The 15408-nt window shown below is 40.8% G+C and overlaps 1 protein-coding gene across 4 annotated transcripts in view; it reads left to right on the top strand.

Annotated features, from left to right (window-relative positions):
- Window positions 1–15408, top strand: part of LOC124805108 (mediator of RNA polymerase II transcription subunit 25) — a 164707-nt gene that overhangs the window by 41713 nt on the left and 107586 nt on the right. For all 4 annotated transcript variants that reach the window (XM_047265557.1, XM_047265558.1, XM_047265559.1 and 1 more), the window contains exons 6-7: window positions 1777–1922; window positions 13291–13552. In XM_047265557.1, coding sequence (XP_047121513.1) covers window positions 1777–1922; window positions 13291–13552 — 408 coding nt within the window. The remainder of the gene's footprint in view (window positions 1–1776; window positions 1923–13290; window positions 13553–15408) is intronic.

The raw sequence follows: 15408 nt of genomic DNA, 5'->3' as shown, positions 1-15408 counted from the left end.
TTAGAGATGTAAACACTAGCTTTTGGACCTAAAGGTTCATTTACTGAACAGTAGAGATTGAAGTGGTGGGAAAATACACGTAACTAGGTAACCAGGATATTGTGTCAAGGGAAACACACGGGGACAAGACTGTGTGAACACATGTAATACTAGAAAAAGATGATATTTGGAAACTTGATAAGTTAAAACTACCAGAGACAGTAGTCAGCAAAAATGTGAGCAGCCAGAGCCTGTGGTCGTGTGTGTGTGTGTGTGTGTGTGTGTGTGTGTGTGTGTGTGTGTGTTTTTTGGTCTATAGACTGAAAACAGAAACCTTGAAACAGACCAATAATGAAGCAAAAAATTTTGCAGCAACAGTAATGGTTGGCAGAGAAGTTTATACTGTAAGTCTTTAGTCCAGAGTGGTAACAGGATGCCGTAGAGTAAGTTTCCACTTAGAATGTTCTCAGCTATGGCTGTTGGAGATAGGATCCAGATCACTTGCAGCTGTTGTGTATTTTCAGAATAGGCTTACTGTGTCATATCATCTTCGTTGATGTGTTAGTGCACATTTCACAACATGTTAGGATAAACAGCTGAACAATGGTTGCCCTTCAGGTGGAACGTGACGTGGTATGTCTTACAGATGATAGATCACCCTACGATAGAATGTGTCTAATCAATGGTAACGGCTAATGGTAAAATGTATAGCAGGAGGAGAACCCAAAGTAATTCACTGGGGGGAAGTTGTGAATCATAGGCCAAATAAATTGTTTGAAAAGGAGTATAGAGTCTGATAGAGATATTGCACAAATTGGAACGGCATTGAAAAGCTTTTCTGAGTAATTGGGTGACAGCGATAAGATTAGTACACCTTTTTTAGAGCACAACTTCAGAAAATTTTAGTCCTGATGCATAAATTGATTGCCATGTTAGATGACAAACTATACCCTTCTACCATAAAATTTCAGGTGTGCAGCTGCATAAATTCAGCTTCTTCTTCTAATATTTCAGCTGAATACTGTCCAGCCATCCAGCCATCTCAGTCAAAATATTAGAAGAAGAAGCTGAATTTATGCTGCTGCATGCCCGAAATTCATGCCACGAAAACATGAAGATGTATACCCTTCTTGATTACTTCTTATGAGCATCATTAGTTAAAGGGCTACAAAACTAGGTGGTGCAGTGGTAAACCAGTGGACTCTTATTGTGGAGGACAGCAGTGAAATTCCTCATTGGGACAGCTAGATTTAGGTTTTCTGTTATTTCCTTAAATCACTTAAGGCAAGTATCAGAACGATTTATTCAAAAGGTCACAGCTGATTTCCTTCCCCAATCCAAGCATGTATTCCACCTTTAAAAACCTTGCTATTGTTGGAATGTTAACTGTTAATCTTCCTTCCTTCCTTCTACAGCAGGAATTTGGGAATGGCTTGTGAAGCGTTCTGGGGGGGGGGGGGATGGGTAACTATGAGAAATGAAATCTGCTATGAGAGTTTTTTTTTATGGAGTTCACATTTCTCTGGACCCCTATGCATGTGCTCTGCTTGAGCTACGCCAACTGTGGGTATACATGATGGGTTGACAGATGTGTATGAAACATGTATTTCTGTACATGTACCAGTGACAAATAAAACTAAAATTTTGTCAATTGCTTCAGAAAATGTTTGTTATCTTTCTTCTCTTAAACACATATTTAAGATGAAAATCAGCTCTTTTTATAAATTAAGATTTTAAATTGTTGTGCTTTACCCACACAACAACATGGTTACATTCAAGTTTTTCTTCTTTTTTCAGAGAGGAATTCATTTATCAGTATTATCTCCAAGAAAAATACCCGCACTTTTCAAACTGTATGAGAAAGCTGGAGGTGATCTTCCTGCATCTCAAACCAAGAACTATGCCAAAGATCCACGTCATTTGGTTCTTCTCAAAGGTTACAGGTGGGTTTACACTTCAGTAAAATTATGGTTTGATCATTACAATAATTGAATTTTGTGGTTGGGAATATGAACAGTATTTGTGACGAGTACCTGACACTCTCCACCAGGCAAGTTGCTGAGTGGAGAAATGGCAGTTAAAAAGTGATGAGTGATAGGCTCCCAGCTCTCATTCTTCAGGGCAAGGAATTTAAAAAAGGCGCATGATGAAAAGTAATATCACCAAAATTTATATGTGAAAACTTTTAAAGTGTTTAAATCAAACAAATGCTGTTAACATTCCACGTCTTTATTCTTCATGTCTATATATTTGCAGCCCCTGCTGCTAGAGGGCTCCAAATTGTAGTTTGCAACATGATGGTGTACAACCTCAACTATGTCGGTGCATGAGAAGCAGCATGCTGTAATCAATTTGCGAATTCGAGGATTTCATCAACACATAGAGCACTCTCTCCTTCAGCATGACAGTTCCATATCACACATGAGCATTGCAACATCGCAACAATCTGATGCCTTGGGTGCACTGTCATTGATCATCCGCTATACTGTTCCGGCTTGGCCCCATCTAGTTTTCATCGGTTTTGAAAATCTAAAGAATACCTTTGAGGACTTCACTTTGATAGTGATGGAGTGGTGCCAGCAGAGATGAGATTGTGACGAAGTAAACAAAGTTAAACATTCTTCACCGAACAGTCAACAAAGTGGTCTCTTGTTGGGAGAAATGTGTTCATCGCCAGAGTGACTATGCTGACAAATATGCTGACATGAGGAATAAAGATGTAGAATGTTAATAGCCGGCTGCAGTGGCCGTGCGGTTCTAGGCGCTGCAGTCTGGAACCGCGGGACTGCTACGGTCACAGGTTCGAATCCTGCCTCGGGCATGGATGTGTGTGATGTCCTTAGGTTAGTTAGGTTTAAGTAGTTCTAAGTTCTAGGGGACTGATGACCTAAGATGTTAAGTCCCATAGTGCTCAGAGCCATTTGAACCATTTGAATGTTAATAATGTTTTGTTTTACTTAAAAATCTTTAAGAGTACAATAGAAACATGGAGTTTCCATTGTTTATTTACAATTGTGATTTATCTCAACAACTGAGATGTGAGAGTGTTGGTACTGGCTAACTAAAATGTATCAATCATTTGCCAATTTAAACTGTATATGTTCTTCAAATGTGACCTCTGTCCCTCTCACCCCCCCCCCTCCCCCACACATACACACATACAAACACAAGTATTACTCTTTCTGATCACTTGTATGAAATAATCTGTTTTTATTTTGTTACAGATTAACTAGCATAACTCTCACATTATAGTAGCAACATATAATATTATTGCTCTTTACTCACTGATGTTTCAGCGTAAATTCCTTAAAGACAAATGGATTACCTTCAGGTTTTTGTTGTGACATTGAGATTATTGTGATGGTCCACAATCTGATATTTCAACAGAACTGTCATAACTACAAATTATTTCTGTTGCCGCTCGGGTATACATATTGTGCTATTTCATTCATGTGTTCTTATTGTGACAATGGTTGAACTATTACATAAGTTCAGAAATAGAGGATGATGAAAGGTACTTTAAAAATAGAAAGCATTTATACTTCACCCTGTTTAAGTTACTACTTTTTTATTGATATCAATATAATGGAAGGAAACATTCCACGTGGGAAAAATTATATATAAAAACAAAGATGAGGTGACTTACCGAACAAAAGCGCTGGCAGGTCGATAGACACACAAACAAACACAAACATACACACAAAATTCAAGCTTTCGCAACAAACTGTTGCCTCATCAGGAAAGAGGGAAGGAGAGGGGAAGACGAAAGGAAGTGGGTTTTAAGGGAGAGGGTTAGGAGTCATTCCAATCCCGGGAGCGGAAAGACTTACCTTAGAGGGAAAAAAGGACAGGTATACACTCGCACACACGCACATATCCATCCACACATACAGACACAAGCAGACATATTTTAAATATGTCTGCTTGTGTCTGTATGTGTGGATGGATATGTGCGTGTGTGCGAGTGTATACCTGTCCTTTTTTCCCCCTAAGGTAAGTCTTTCCGCTCCCGGGATTGGAATGATTCCTTACCCTCTCCCTTAAAACCCACTTCCTTTCGTCTTCCCCTCTCCTTCCCTCTTTCCTGATGAGGCAACAGTTTGTTGCGAAAGCTTGAATTTTGTGTGTATGTTTGTGTTTGTTTGTGTGTCTATCGGCCTGCCAGCGCTTTTGTTCGGTAAGTCACCTCATCTTTGTTTTTATATATAATTACTACTTTTTTATTACTATTGTTATTAGTGCTTGATGACACTGCCCTGGGACCAGCACCTTATAAAGTAGGATATATACTGACGTGACAAAGGTCGTGGTATAGTGATATGCATGTATACAGATGGTGGTAGTATCATGTACACAGGGTATAATAGGACAGTGCATTCTGGCAGAGCTATCATTTGTACTCGGGTGATTTATGTGAAAAGGCATTTCCAATGCGATTATGGCCACACGGCAGAAGTTAACAGACTTCAAACATGGAATGGTAGTTGGAACTATAAGCTTGGGACATTCTACTTCGGAAATCATTAAGGAATTTATTATTCTGTGATGCAAAATGTCAAGAATGTGCCAAAAATACCAAATTTTAGACATTACCTCTGACTACGGACAACATAGGTGCTGATGGCCTCCACTTAACGACCGAAAGCAGTGGCATTTACATAGAGTTGTCAGTGCTAACTGACAAGCAGCTCTGTATGAAATTACCACAGAAGTCAATGTGGGATGTATGACGTGTCCGTTAGGACAGTGTGGCGAAATTTGGCTTTAATAGGCTATAGTAGCAGGTGGCCAATGCAGGTGCCTTTGCCGCCAGCACAACATTCTTGCATCAACTCTCCTGGGCTTGTGACTATATTGATTGGACCCTAGATGACTGGGAAACCATGGCTTGGTCAGAAGAGGGCCAACTTCAGTTGGTAAGAGCTGATGGTATGGTTCGAGTGTGGCGCAGACTGCACGAAGCCATGAACCCAAGTTGTCAACAAGGCACTGTTCAAACTGGTGATGCCTCCATAATGGTGTGGGGCTTGTTTACACATGATTGACTAGGTATTCTGATCCAACTGCACCGATCGTTGACTCGAAGTGGTTATGCTTGGCTACTTGGAGACCATTTGTAACTGTTGACATTCTCAAATGACAATAGGTTTTCTGTAAGTGATAATGCGTTATGTCACTGGTCCACAATAGTTTGCAGTTGGTTTGAAGAACATTCTGGACAATTTGAACAAATAGTGTGGCCACCCACATCACCCAACATAAACCCCACTGAACATTTACAAGAAATAATTGAGCAGTCAGTTTTTGCACAAAACACTGCAGCAGAAACACTTTCTCAGTTATGGTCAGCTCTAGAGCAGTATGGTTCAATATTTGTGCAGGGGTTTCCAGAAAGCTGTTCAACCCATTATGTTACATCAAGTTGTTGCACTACAACGGGCAAAAGGAGGTCCAACGTGAAGTTAGGAGGTATCCCATGACTTTAGTCACCTCAGTTTACATCTAATAATTACAAAGTGTGTAAGGGCATAAAGAACACACAATAGTTATTAATAATAATGCATGTGGCTTCCATCTTGGTGTATGTCTTTTGGTTTGACACATTTTCAGTGGCTTGTGTGTTGGTACCATTGTTTATTTTAACAAGCAGCTTCTTGTTTGCCTTCATAAGGCTGATAGGACCCCTACCCAAATCTTTCCACCTTTTGTTGTGAGTTGTACAAACAAATTGGGGGGGGGGTCTCTGACACCTATCTGATAGAGGTGATAGAAGATGTTGCTGTTATGGACTGCATCCTTATGATTGACTTTCGATGTTATTTACTTCTTGTCCAATCCATAAACCACCATCATCTTGGGGGGTTGGGGGGGGAGGGGACGACGGGTAGGGGGAGGGGACAACACTGCTTGACTCTGTACCATCATCTTTCTTCCTACTTTTCATTCTGCTCTTCTAAGTGTTTTTTGCTTTAAATTTAGGGATTTGATTGGATGCACTGAAATTGGTGTTAAGCAGATGCCCACTGTAAACTGCAGTATTTATGAGGAGGTTACTAATTGTTCTGATGCTACTAACAACTTTCCAGCAGCCTCCCTTACAGTTAGCATTCAGTATGCAGTTTTACTTATCAGCTTAAACACACAGCATGTCACCTATTCTTCCCACGCCCGGGTTCGATTCCCGGCGGGGTCAGGGATTTTCTCTGCCTTGTGATGACTGGGTGTTGTGTGATGTCCTTAGGTTAGTTAGGTTTAAGTAGTTCTAAGTTCTAGGGGACTGATGACCATAGATGTTACATCCCATACTGCTCAGAGCCATTTGAACCTTTTTTTTTTGTCACCTATTACTAATAGTGTGGTAATTCTCTGTTAGAAATTTTCTGCGTGTTCACACCCCACTTCTTTACAGAGTAAAATAGTTAAAGAGCTAGACAGAAAATTCTCATCTGGCAGTAAGAATGTATTTAAGAACAAGGATGTATACCATATTAAATCAAGCACCAAGTTCAGCATCTTAGCAATCAGGGATTATGCAAGTATAGACAAATATACTTAAGCAAACAGCAGGAAACATGGATGATTAAAAACAGGCAGAACACTACAATACCACAAATGCAACAATCACAGAAGCTCTTCTGCAGAATTGAAGCTGTAAGAACGGGCCGTGAGTCGTGCTTGGGTAGCTCAGATGGTAGAGCACTTGCCCGCGAAAGGCAAAGGTCCCGAGTTCGAGTCTCAGTCCGGCACACAGTTTTAATCTGCCAGAAAGTTTCATATCAGTGCACACTCCGCTGCAGAGTGAAAATCTCATTCTGATATGATATGCTTAACTAATGTAACTATTCAGAAATGTGTCGGAGAGAATGTGAGGAAGTATTGTAGAAGGTTAGTACAAGAAGCAATTGAAAACAAGAAGAGTATGATAAATTCAATGTAGACAGTACATTTTGTCAGTTAAGATGGCAGAGAATCAGTAAGTTATAACAGAAACAGATTTCAGTTTATCTGAATGGTCAACATGACAAATTCATCTTCATCACTGAGTATCAATGGACCACATTCAAAAGCATTGTACAGTGCACATTAGACAAGTAAATGCTGAGCAAAATTCTGAGATATGGAAAAGATCTGCTCTGGTTCAACAGCCATGTCAGTAAGTAGCTATGAAAGCGGAGAGAGTTTCACTGCAAATTTAAATGTAGGCAAAACCGTCATGGAAAAACAGAAAGCAAATGAGGCCAAAATTAGTGTAAGGGGAGCCATGTGCAAAGTGTTAACGAATTTGAGAGCAAAATTTCGTCTAACAACTTGAAAGAAAATCCTAAGATGCTTTGCTCTTATATTAAATCAGTAAATGGATCAAAGTCATCCACCCAGACACTCTGTGACCATAATGTCACTGAAATGGAGGATGACACAGAGAAGGCCAAATTGCTGAATGTCTTTTTCCAAAACTGTTTCATAGAGGAAGATTGCACTACAGTACCTCCTTCACTTCTACATCAGCATCTACATCTATATAGATATGACCGAAGCCACCAAACGGTGCGTGGCGGAGGGTGTTACTACTTGTCATTTCCTTTCCTATTCCACTCACAAATAGAACAAGGGAAAAATGACTGCTGTATGCCTCCATATGACCCCAAATTTCTCGTATCTTATCTTCGTGGTCCTTACATACAGTGTATATTGGTGGCAGTAGAATCATTCGGCAGTCAGCGCCAAATGCTGGCTCTATAAATTGTTTCAATAGTGTTTCTCGAAAAGGACACCTCCTTCCCTCCAGGGATTCCCAATTGAGTTCCTGAAGCAACTCCATAACACTTACGTGTTGTTCAAACCTACCGGTAGCAAATCTAGCAGTCCACCTCTGCACTGCTTTGATGTCTTCCTTCAATCTGACCTGGTACAGGTCCCAAGCACTTGAGCAATATTCGAGGATAGGTCGCACCAGCATCCTATAAGTGGTCTCCTTTACAGGTGAACCATTCTTTCGTAAAATTCTCCCAATAAACCGAAGTTGACCATTCGCATTCCCTGCTACAGTTCTCACATGCTCGTTCCGCCTCATATCGCTTTTCAACATTATGCCCAGATATTTAAACGACCTGACTGTGTCAAGCAGGACACTAGTAATACTGTGTCCACAAACATTACAGGTTTGCTCTTCCTACTCATCCGCATTCACTGACATTTTTTCCATATTTAGGGCAAGCTGCCATTCATCACATCAACTGGAAATTTTGTCTAAGCCATTTTGTATCTTCCCACAGTCTCTCAACTTCGATACCTTACTGAACACTATGGCATCATCAGCAAAGAATTGCAGATTTCTGTCCACCCTGTCCACCAAATCATTTGTATATGTAGAGAACAACAGTGGTCCTATCACACTTCCCTGGGACCCTCCTGACAATACCTTTGTCTCTGATGAACATTCGCTGTCAAGGACAACATGCTGGGTTCTATTAATTAAGAAGTCTTTGAGTCACTCACATATCTGTGAACTCATTCCATATGGTCATATCTTCATTAACAGCCTGCAATGGGGCACCATGTCAAATGCTTTCCAGAAATATGGAATCTGCTTGTTGCTCTTCATCCATAGTTTTCAGTATATTATTCAAGAAAAGGGGAGGCTGAGTTTTGCAAAAGCGATGCTTTCTAAAACCATGCTGATTTGTGCACATAAGCTGTTCAGTCTCAAGAAAGTTTATTATATTCGAACCGAAAATATGTTCAAGGATTCTGCAGCAAACAGAAGTTAGGGATATTGGTCTGTAATACTTACATCCCATACATCTCCCATCACCACCTGCTCCAGTCCGGTCACTAACTTCACCTATCCCATCAAAGGCAGGGCTACCTGTGAAACCAGTCATGTGATCTACAAGCTAAGCTGCAACCACCGTGCTGCATTCTTTGTGGGCGTGACAACCAACAAGCTGTCTGTCTGCATGAATGGCCACCAACAAACTGTGGCCAAGAAACAAGTGGACCACCCTGTTGCTGAACACACTGCCAAACATGACATCCTTCATTTCAATGATTTCTTCACAGCCTGTGCCATATGGATCCTTCCCACCAACACCAGCTTTCCTGCATTGTGCAGGTGGGAACTTTCCCTGTAATACCTCCTATGTTCCCGTAACCCTCCTGGCCTCAGTCTTTGTTAATCAGTTTTCTTACCCATCCAGTCCCTTCTCTGTTCCCAGTCCAGCACTACACAGCCGTCATTCCACCACCACACTCAGTCTTTGTACTTCTCTCCTTTTCCGCTGCTTTAAATCATTACAGGAATGAGGAAAATGACAGTTATTGAAATAAATGTCCATGGAAAAGAAAAGCAGCTGAAATCACTCAATAGAGGAAAGGCCACGGACATGATGGGACATCAGTGTGATTCAACATAGAGTATGCAAAAGAACTTGCCCCCCTTCTTGTAGCAGTTTACCGCATGTCTGTGGAGGAGCGAGATGTGCCAAATAATTGGATAAAAAGCACAGATCATTCCCTTTTTCAAAAAGGGTCATGGAACACACCTACATCTACATCTACATAGATGCTCCACAAGCCACCATATGGCGCATGGTGTAGGGTACCCTGTACCACTGCTAGTCATTTCCTTTCCCATTCCACTTGCAAGTAGAATGAGGGACAAATGATTGTTTGTATGCCTTCGTATGAGCCCTAATTTCTCGTATCTTAACTTCATGGTCCTTACTCACAATATATGTTGTCGGCAATAGAATTGTTCAGCAGCCAGCTTTAAATCTAGCAGCCCACCTCTGAACTGCTTTGATGTCTTCCTTTAATTTGACCTGGCACAGATCTCAAACACTCAAGCGGTATCCAAAAATAGGTTGCACCACCGTCCTATATGCGGTCTCCTCTACAGGTGAACTACACTTTTCTAGAATTCTCCCAATAAATTGAAGTGGCCATTCGCCTTCCCTACCACACTCCTCACATGCTCGTTCCATTTCTTATCGCTTTTCTAGAATTCTCCCAATAAATTGAAGTGGCCATTCGCCTTCCCTACCACACTCCTCACATGCTCGTTCCATTTCTTATCGCTTTGCAACATTACGCCTAGATATTTAGACGATGTGATTGTGTCAAGCAGGACACTACTAATGTTGGACAAGAGATTTGTGAGAAATGCAAGCTAGGTAAGAGGCCAGTGCTGTAGAGTACTCTTTGTAAAACCAAACTGGGGTTTCATCCAGACCTGGTGACTTATTTACTTACAAATCTTTCAGCTGTTTCTCTAGACCAGGGTGCTTCTTACCATGTTATCCATGGGGGAGTCTGTCCTGTGGTCAAATGCTGGTATGTTACTACAACTCTTCTGTGTGAATGATTTCTTGAACATTAAATTTGAAACTTCATCTTTCATTTTGCTATCTTCAGCTGCCACACCAGACTGATCAAACGTAGACTGCATGGAAGCCTTAGACCCTCTTAGTGATTTTACATAGGACCAGAATTTTCTCTGGTTCTCTGCCAGATCTATTGGTAAGGTATGATGGTGATGGTTGTATGCTTCACGCATAGATCTTTTCACAGACGCACAAATCTCTACAAACCTTTGCTTGTCATCATTTGAGCATTCTCTTTTGAACTGAGAATGTAACGGTCTCTGCTTCCTCAGAGTTTTCCGGATTTTGTTATTGTATCATGGTGCTTCTATTCTGTCCTTAATCTACTTGCTAGGCACATAACTCACCAGACCACGATTTAAAATCTGCTTAAACTTTGCTCATAATTTCTGTATGTCCATCTTACTCGAACTAAGTGATTTCAGTTCACAAAACTATAGGCCTATTTCTGACATCGACCTGTTTTGGAATGAGTTTTAGGCTTCCTTATTATGATATTTCTGGAGACTGAAAAATCTTCTCTGTGGGAATCAACACATGTTCCAAAAACAATGATTATGTGGAACTCAAGCTCACTCTGTTCACCCAAGAGACCCAGAAAGCAGTAAATACAAGCACCCATTGGGTACTATGTTCATTGACTTCTTGAAGGCATTTGATACAGTTCCGCATTGTTGCCTAATGTACAAAATACAAGTGTACAGAACATCATACACAACTGTACGACTGGATTTTGTGTTGTGCTGTTGCGTGACCATAAAAAGCTGTAGTGAAATGCAGTAAGACCTGCAGAGGTGTGACACTTAGTGCAGGCTCTCGCAATTGACACTAAACATAAATAAAAGTCAAGTATTGCCTATACAAAGACTGAAAGACCCATTATTGTGTGATTACATGATAACAGAACAATCATTGGAAGTAGCTACGTCCATAAATATCTAGGAATAAGCTTACAGAGTGATCTTAAGTGAAACAACCACATAAAAGTAATTGTGATTAAGACAGATGCCATACTGAGATTCATCAGAAGAATTTCCAGGAAATGTAGTCCATCAACAAAGGAGGTAGCTCATAAAACCCTCATTCGACCAATACTTGATTATTGCTCCTCAGTCTAGGATCCATACTAGATAGAACTGATAGAGGAAGTAGGAAGGTCCAAATAATTGCAGCACATTATGCCACAGAATCAGTCAGTAAATGTAAAAGCGTTTTGGAGATTCTCAGGCAACTCCAGTGGCAGATGCTGCAGGAGAGGTGTTCTGCATCACAGTGTGGTTTACTGTTATGAGGACGTGCATTCCTAGTGGAATTGATATTGCTTCATCCTGTGTATACCATGAAGATTAAAATTTGAGAGAATCAAGCCCACATAGAGGTGTACCAGCAATTGTTCTTCCCGTAAATCATTCGCAACCAAAATATGAAAAGGGGTAAGTGACATTTTACAAACTACCCTTCACCACACCCTGTAATGTGGCTTTTGGAGTATAAATATATATGAAGAAACAAAATTGTACACGGATAGATTCCTTTAAATGTTTGTATAGTTCAAGAGATTAATTATAAATGCAAATAGTTAATATTGAAAGTAAGGACATTCTCTTAGTATGTCAGATCACATCTGTAAATTGACTATTACTTAGGTGGGCACCACAGGCTTGATAAATCTGAAGAATGACATTTCCATCTGGCTGTTGTTTTAAAATAGTAGTTTATTAAGAACTACTAGCTTGTTTCATGTTTTGCGCATTCTCAAGTGCTTCTACTAACATAACAGTACACTGGATTTAAGTGGAAGTCAAAATATAAAAGGCTCTAAAACTTAAGTGGATGCAATGTTTCTCTCGCTGTGCACTTTTGTTTAATACAACTTAGGAGCATGATGTGTCCACATATTTTGTCAGTAATAATACTGTTTCTTAGAAAACACTACATCCATTACACTTTTAGGTCCTTTTATATATTAACTTCTATGTAGTTCCATATGTTATTATGTTTGTAGACAAATTTTGAGAACGAGCAAAGCTCAGAATTAACTAGTAGTATTTAATAAAATAAGATTATTATTTTAAAGTGCAAATGAGTAGAAACAGTGTCAGTCTTCAGAAATGTGTACAGCTATTTGGCTTATGAAGGAAGGAAAGGCATCAGAAGACAACAGTGTTTCAATAGAAATGGTTAAAGCTGAAGAAAAAATAAAACAAAAGAACTCGCAAAAATTACTTTACAGAAGCTTGCACTTGTGAATTTGGTTTCAAGATGTACTATTACTTAGTGACCCAAAAAACTGGAAAATATGAATTTAAAAGCTTCTGTGGCAGGCAATTTGTTCTCAGAAAATTATACATTATCTATTGTGGTGTGACAGTTATTTTCCCTTTTTTTAAATGAAGTATGTTCCAGTCAGATACAAATCTTCACACACATTCATACAGAGAGAGAGAGAGAGAGAGAGAGAGAGAGAGAGAGAGAGAGAGAGAGAGAATTACGTGAATGGCCATCTCAGTTTCACTGGGTTTTTGTGGAATTGTCACTGAAAGATGAATTGAAGAAGCTCATTCACTGTCTTATGCATACTTACTTAGTCTCATTACTTAGTGAACAAATGTTAACATAAAGTCTTGATACACCTACACATCTGTTTACGTGGACTTTGTTAAAGCTGTTTCTGTTTCATATACTTTTTTATTGGTTCATTATATGGTGTGGTGTCAGCAAGTAAGTGCATTGTGATAAGGTTGTGTGCATTTTTCCACCTTTTTAACTGGTACTGTTTGCAGCATGTAACCATAACCACCTGTTTTCTTTCTTAACAGACTGATAGTCGGCATGTTAAGCACTGGCCTTTACTAAAATGAAAATAATTTAAATTATACTATGTTAGGAAAGCTCCTTTGTGTATACTTTGATGTGCTATTGTTTGCAGTTTGAAAGAACGTCCTGTTAGCCCGACTGTGGCAGCAGGAGTGAGCTTGCTGCCGGGACACCCTGCACAGTGCCCCATGCCTGCAGGAGCCCTCGGCCCTGTGCCGTCTTTGTCGAGCCCGCTGCCCAGCATTGGCAGCCCCATCGGGGTGGCCACTGCTGGGTCTGCACCACAGGCTGCAGCTGCTGCTGTTGCTGCTGCGGCAGCTGCTGCCGCCAGCAGCGCGGTGTTTAGGGGTGGAACCCAGGCCCCCACGTCTCAGGTCGGTACTGGTTCCCTGCTTAAGTATTGAGCTGAACCATTGTATGATCACTGCTCAAATAAAATGACAACAGATTTAAATAATGTCTGAAAAATTCATCTGTTCTCCACTTACTTATATGATGTGATTTGGTGCACTGGTAATACATTGGACTGGGTGGTGCGAAATTCCTGTTCAGCCATTTGTGATTGCTCCTATGATAAGGCCTCAGCTGATTTCCTTTCCCAACCTTAGCATGTGTTCCATGTATAAATACTTAATCTCCATCAGGTTGCCCTCCATGGGGTGGGTGCACGCAACGACTGTGGTTGTATTGGGTTAGATAGAGCAGCAATCAGTCATGGAATTAAGTTGCTTTAATATGACATTTATAGTCACAACGCAGCTCAGATTTCGACCTGTGTCAGGTCATTATCAGTGCAGTGCAGAATTGTAGCAGTTGTTCGTGCTCAAGTGAATGCTTTACACAGTTCAACCATTAATGGTAATGAATGTCTCATAAAACACTGTGGACATGAAGGGAGTTGCCATGGGGTTTGCTGCAGTTTCTTAGAGGTTTGTTTACGGTTAGGCTGAGGCTGCGCTTGGGAGTGTACTGCGGCCACGTCAGCCACACGCCGCACGCTTCGTCAACAGCGCACAGACGTTGTACGTCCCTGACGTCACCCCCTGCCTCTATTTGCGCTCCAGCGGAGCGATGGATAGGACGTCATCTAGAGTCGGATTTGCTAACTGAAGGGCACGTTGCCTAACTTCTTTGTCAGGCTCCGACCGGATAATAGCATCCAGTACCATGGATTCTTTGTGAACGTCAGTAACAAATTGACACTTTCGAATGAGGCCGTGAAGTTCAGCAGCCCAAGCGCGATAGGATTGATTTGGTTGTTTTTGACAATGATAAAAGGCAACACGAGAGGCTACCACAAGCATATGCTCTCGAAAATATACGGACAGAAGTGAGCACATGTCAGCAAAGGACAAAGATGCAGGATGTTTCAGAGGAGTCAATTGCGACAACAACCGATACATTTGAGGTGAAATCCATGAAAGGAACAGAGACTTACATGTTTGGTCATCCGCGACATGAAATGCCAAGAAGTGCTGTCGAAGACGTTTTTCGTAATCAGACCAGTCTTCCGCCGTCTCATCGTAAGGAGGAAAAGGAGGGAGAGACAACGATGAGAGACGCCCCGCATTTGATGCTGCGACAAAATCATGAATTGCATTTGTGAGAAGCATTTGCTGTTCAATGAGACCTTGCAATAGTTGCTCTAAAGTAGCCATGGAAACCTGTGAGTCAATGATGAAAGGGAAAAATTCCCTACCTCGTCGCCAATTGTTATAACATCAAGTTGAACAAATATATTTCAAGGACGACACAATACATGTAAGTCACAGATCAAGTAAACAAAGTAAGATGTGTATACTCTTTAACAGTCAAATCAGAACTGAGTCCGAGTCTAGCGGCCACTGGCTGGCTGGCCGCTTAGGTGGCGCTGCTGCTGCATGGCTGGCAGACAGTGCCGCATGTAGAAGATGCGCGTAACTGCGCGGCGGCACTTTGGAAGATCGATGAGTCACAACAAAGAAGAAGTGCATTTTTCTTTTCTTAAGTCTTAATAGTGGTTTCGTCCAGGTGACTCTTCCATTGCAATGGAATCTAAGATTCAGTAGCAATCCTCATTTCTGTTGCAGTCACTGTATTAAGTATTGGTCTTTTGATTTCAGTTTGTATCTTGCAAAGACAACACTCTGACTGTTTATGCCAGAATGGTTGTCTTTTTACCTCATGCTGTAGATGACTGATCCCTTTGACTGATAGGGATGGCTTTGTCACTGAGTGAATATTATCCAGT

The sequence above is a fragment of the Schistocerca piceifrons genome, chromosome 7 (genome assembly GCF_021461385.2).
Source record: "Schistocerca piceifrons isolate TAMUIC-IGC-003096 chromosome 7, iqSchPice1.1, whole genome shotgun sequence".
Classification (NCBI taxonomy): Eukaryota; Metazoa; Arthropoda; class Insecta; order Orthoptera; family Acrididae; genus Schistocerca; species Schistocerca piceifrons.
Note: the sequence above shows the minus strand (reverse complement) of the source record. Positions and strands in the feature narration are given on the sequence as shown.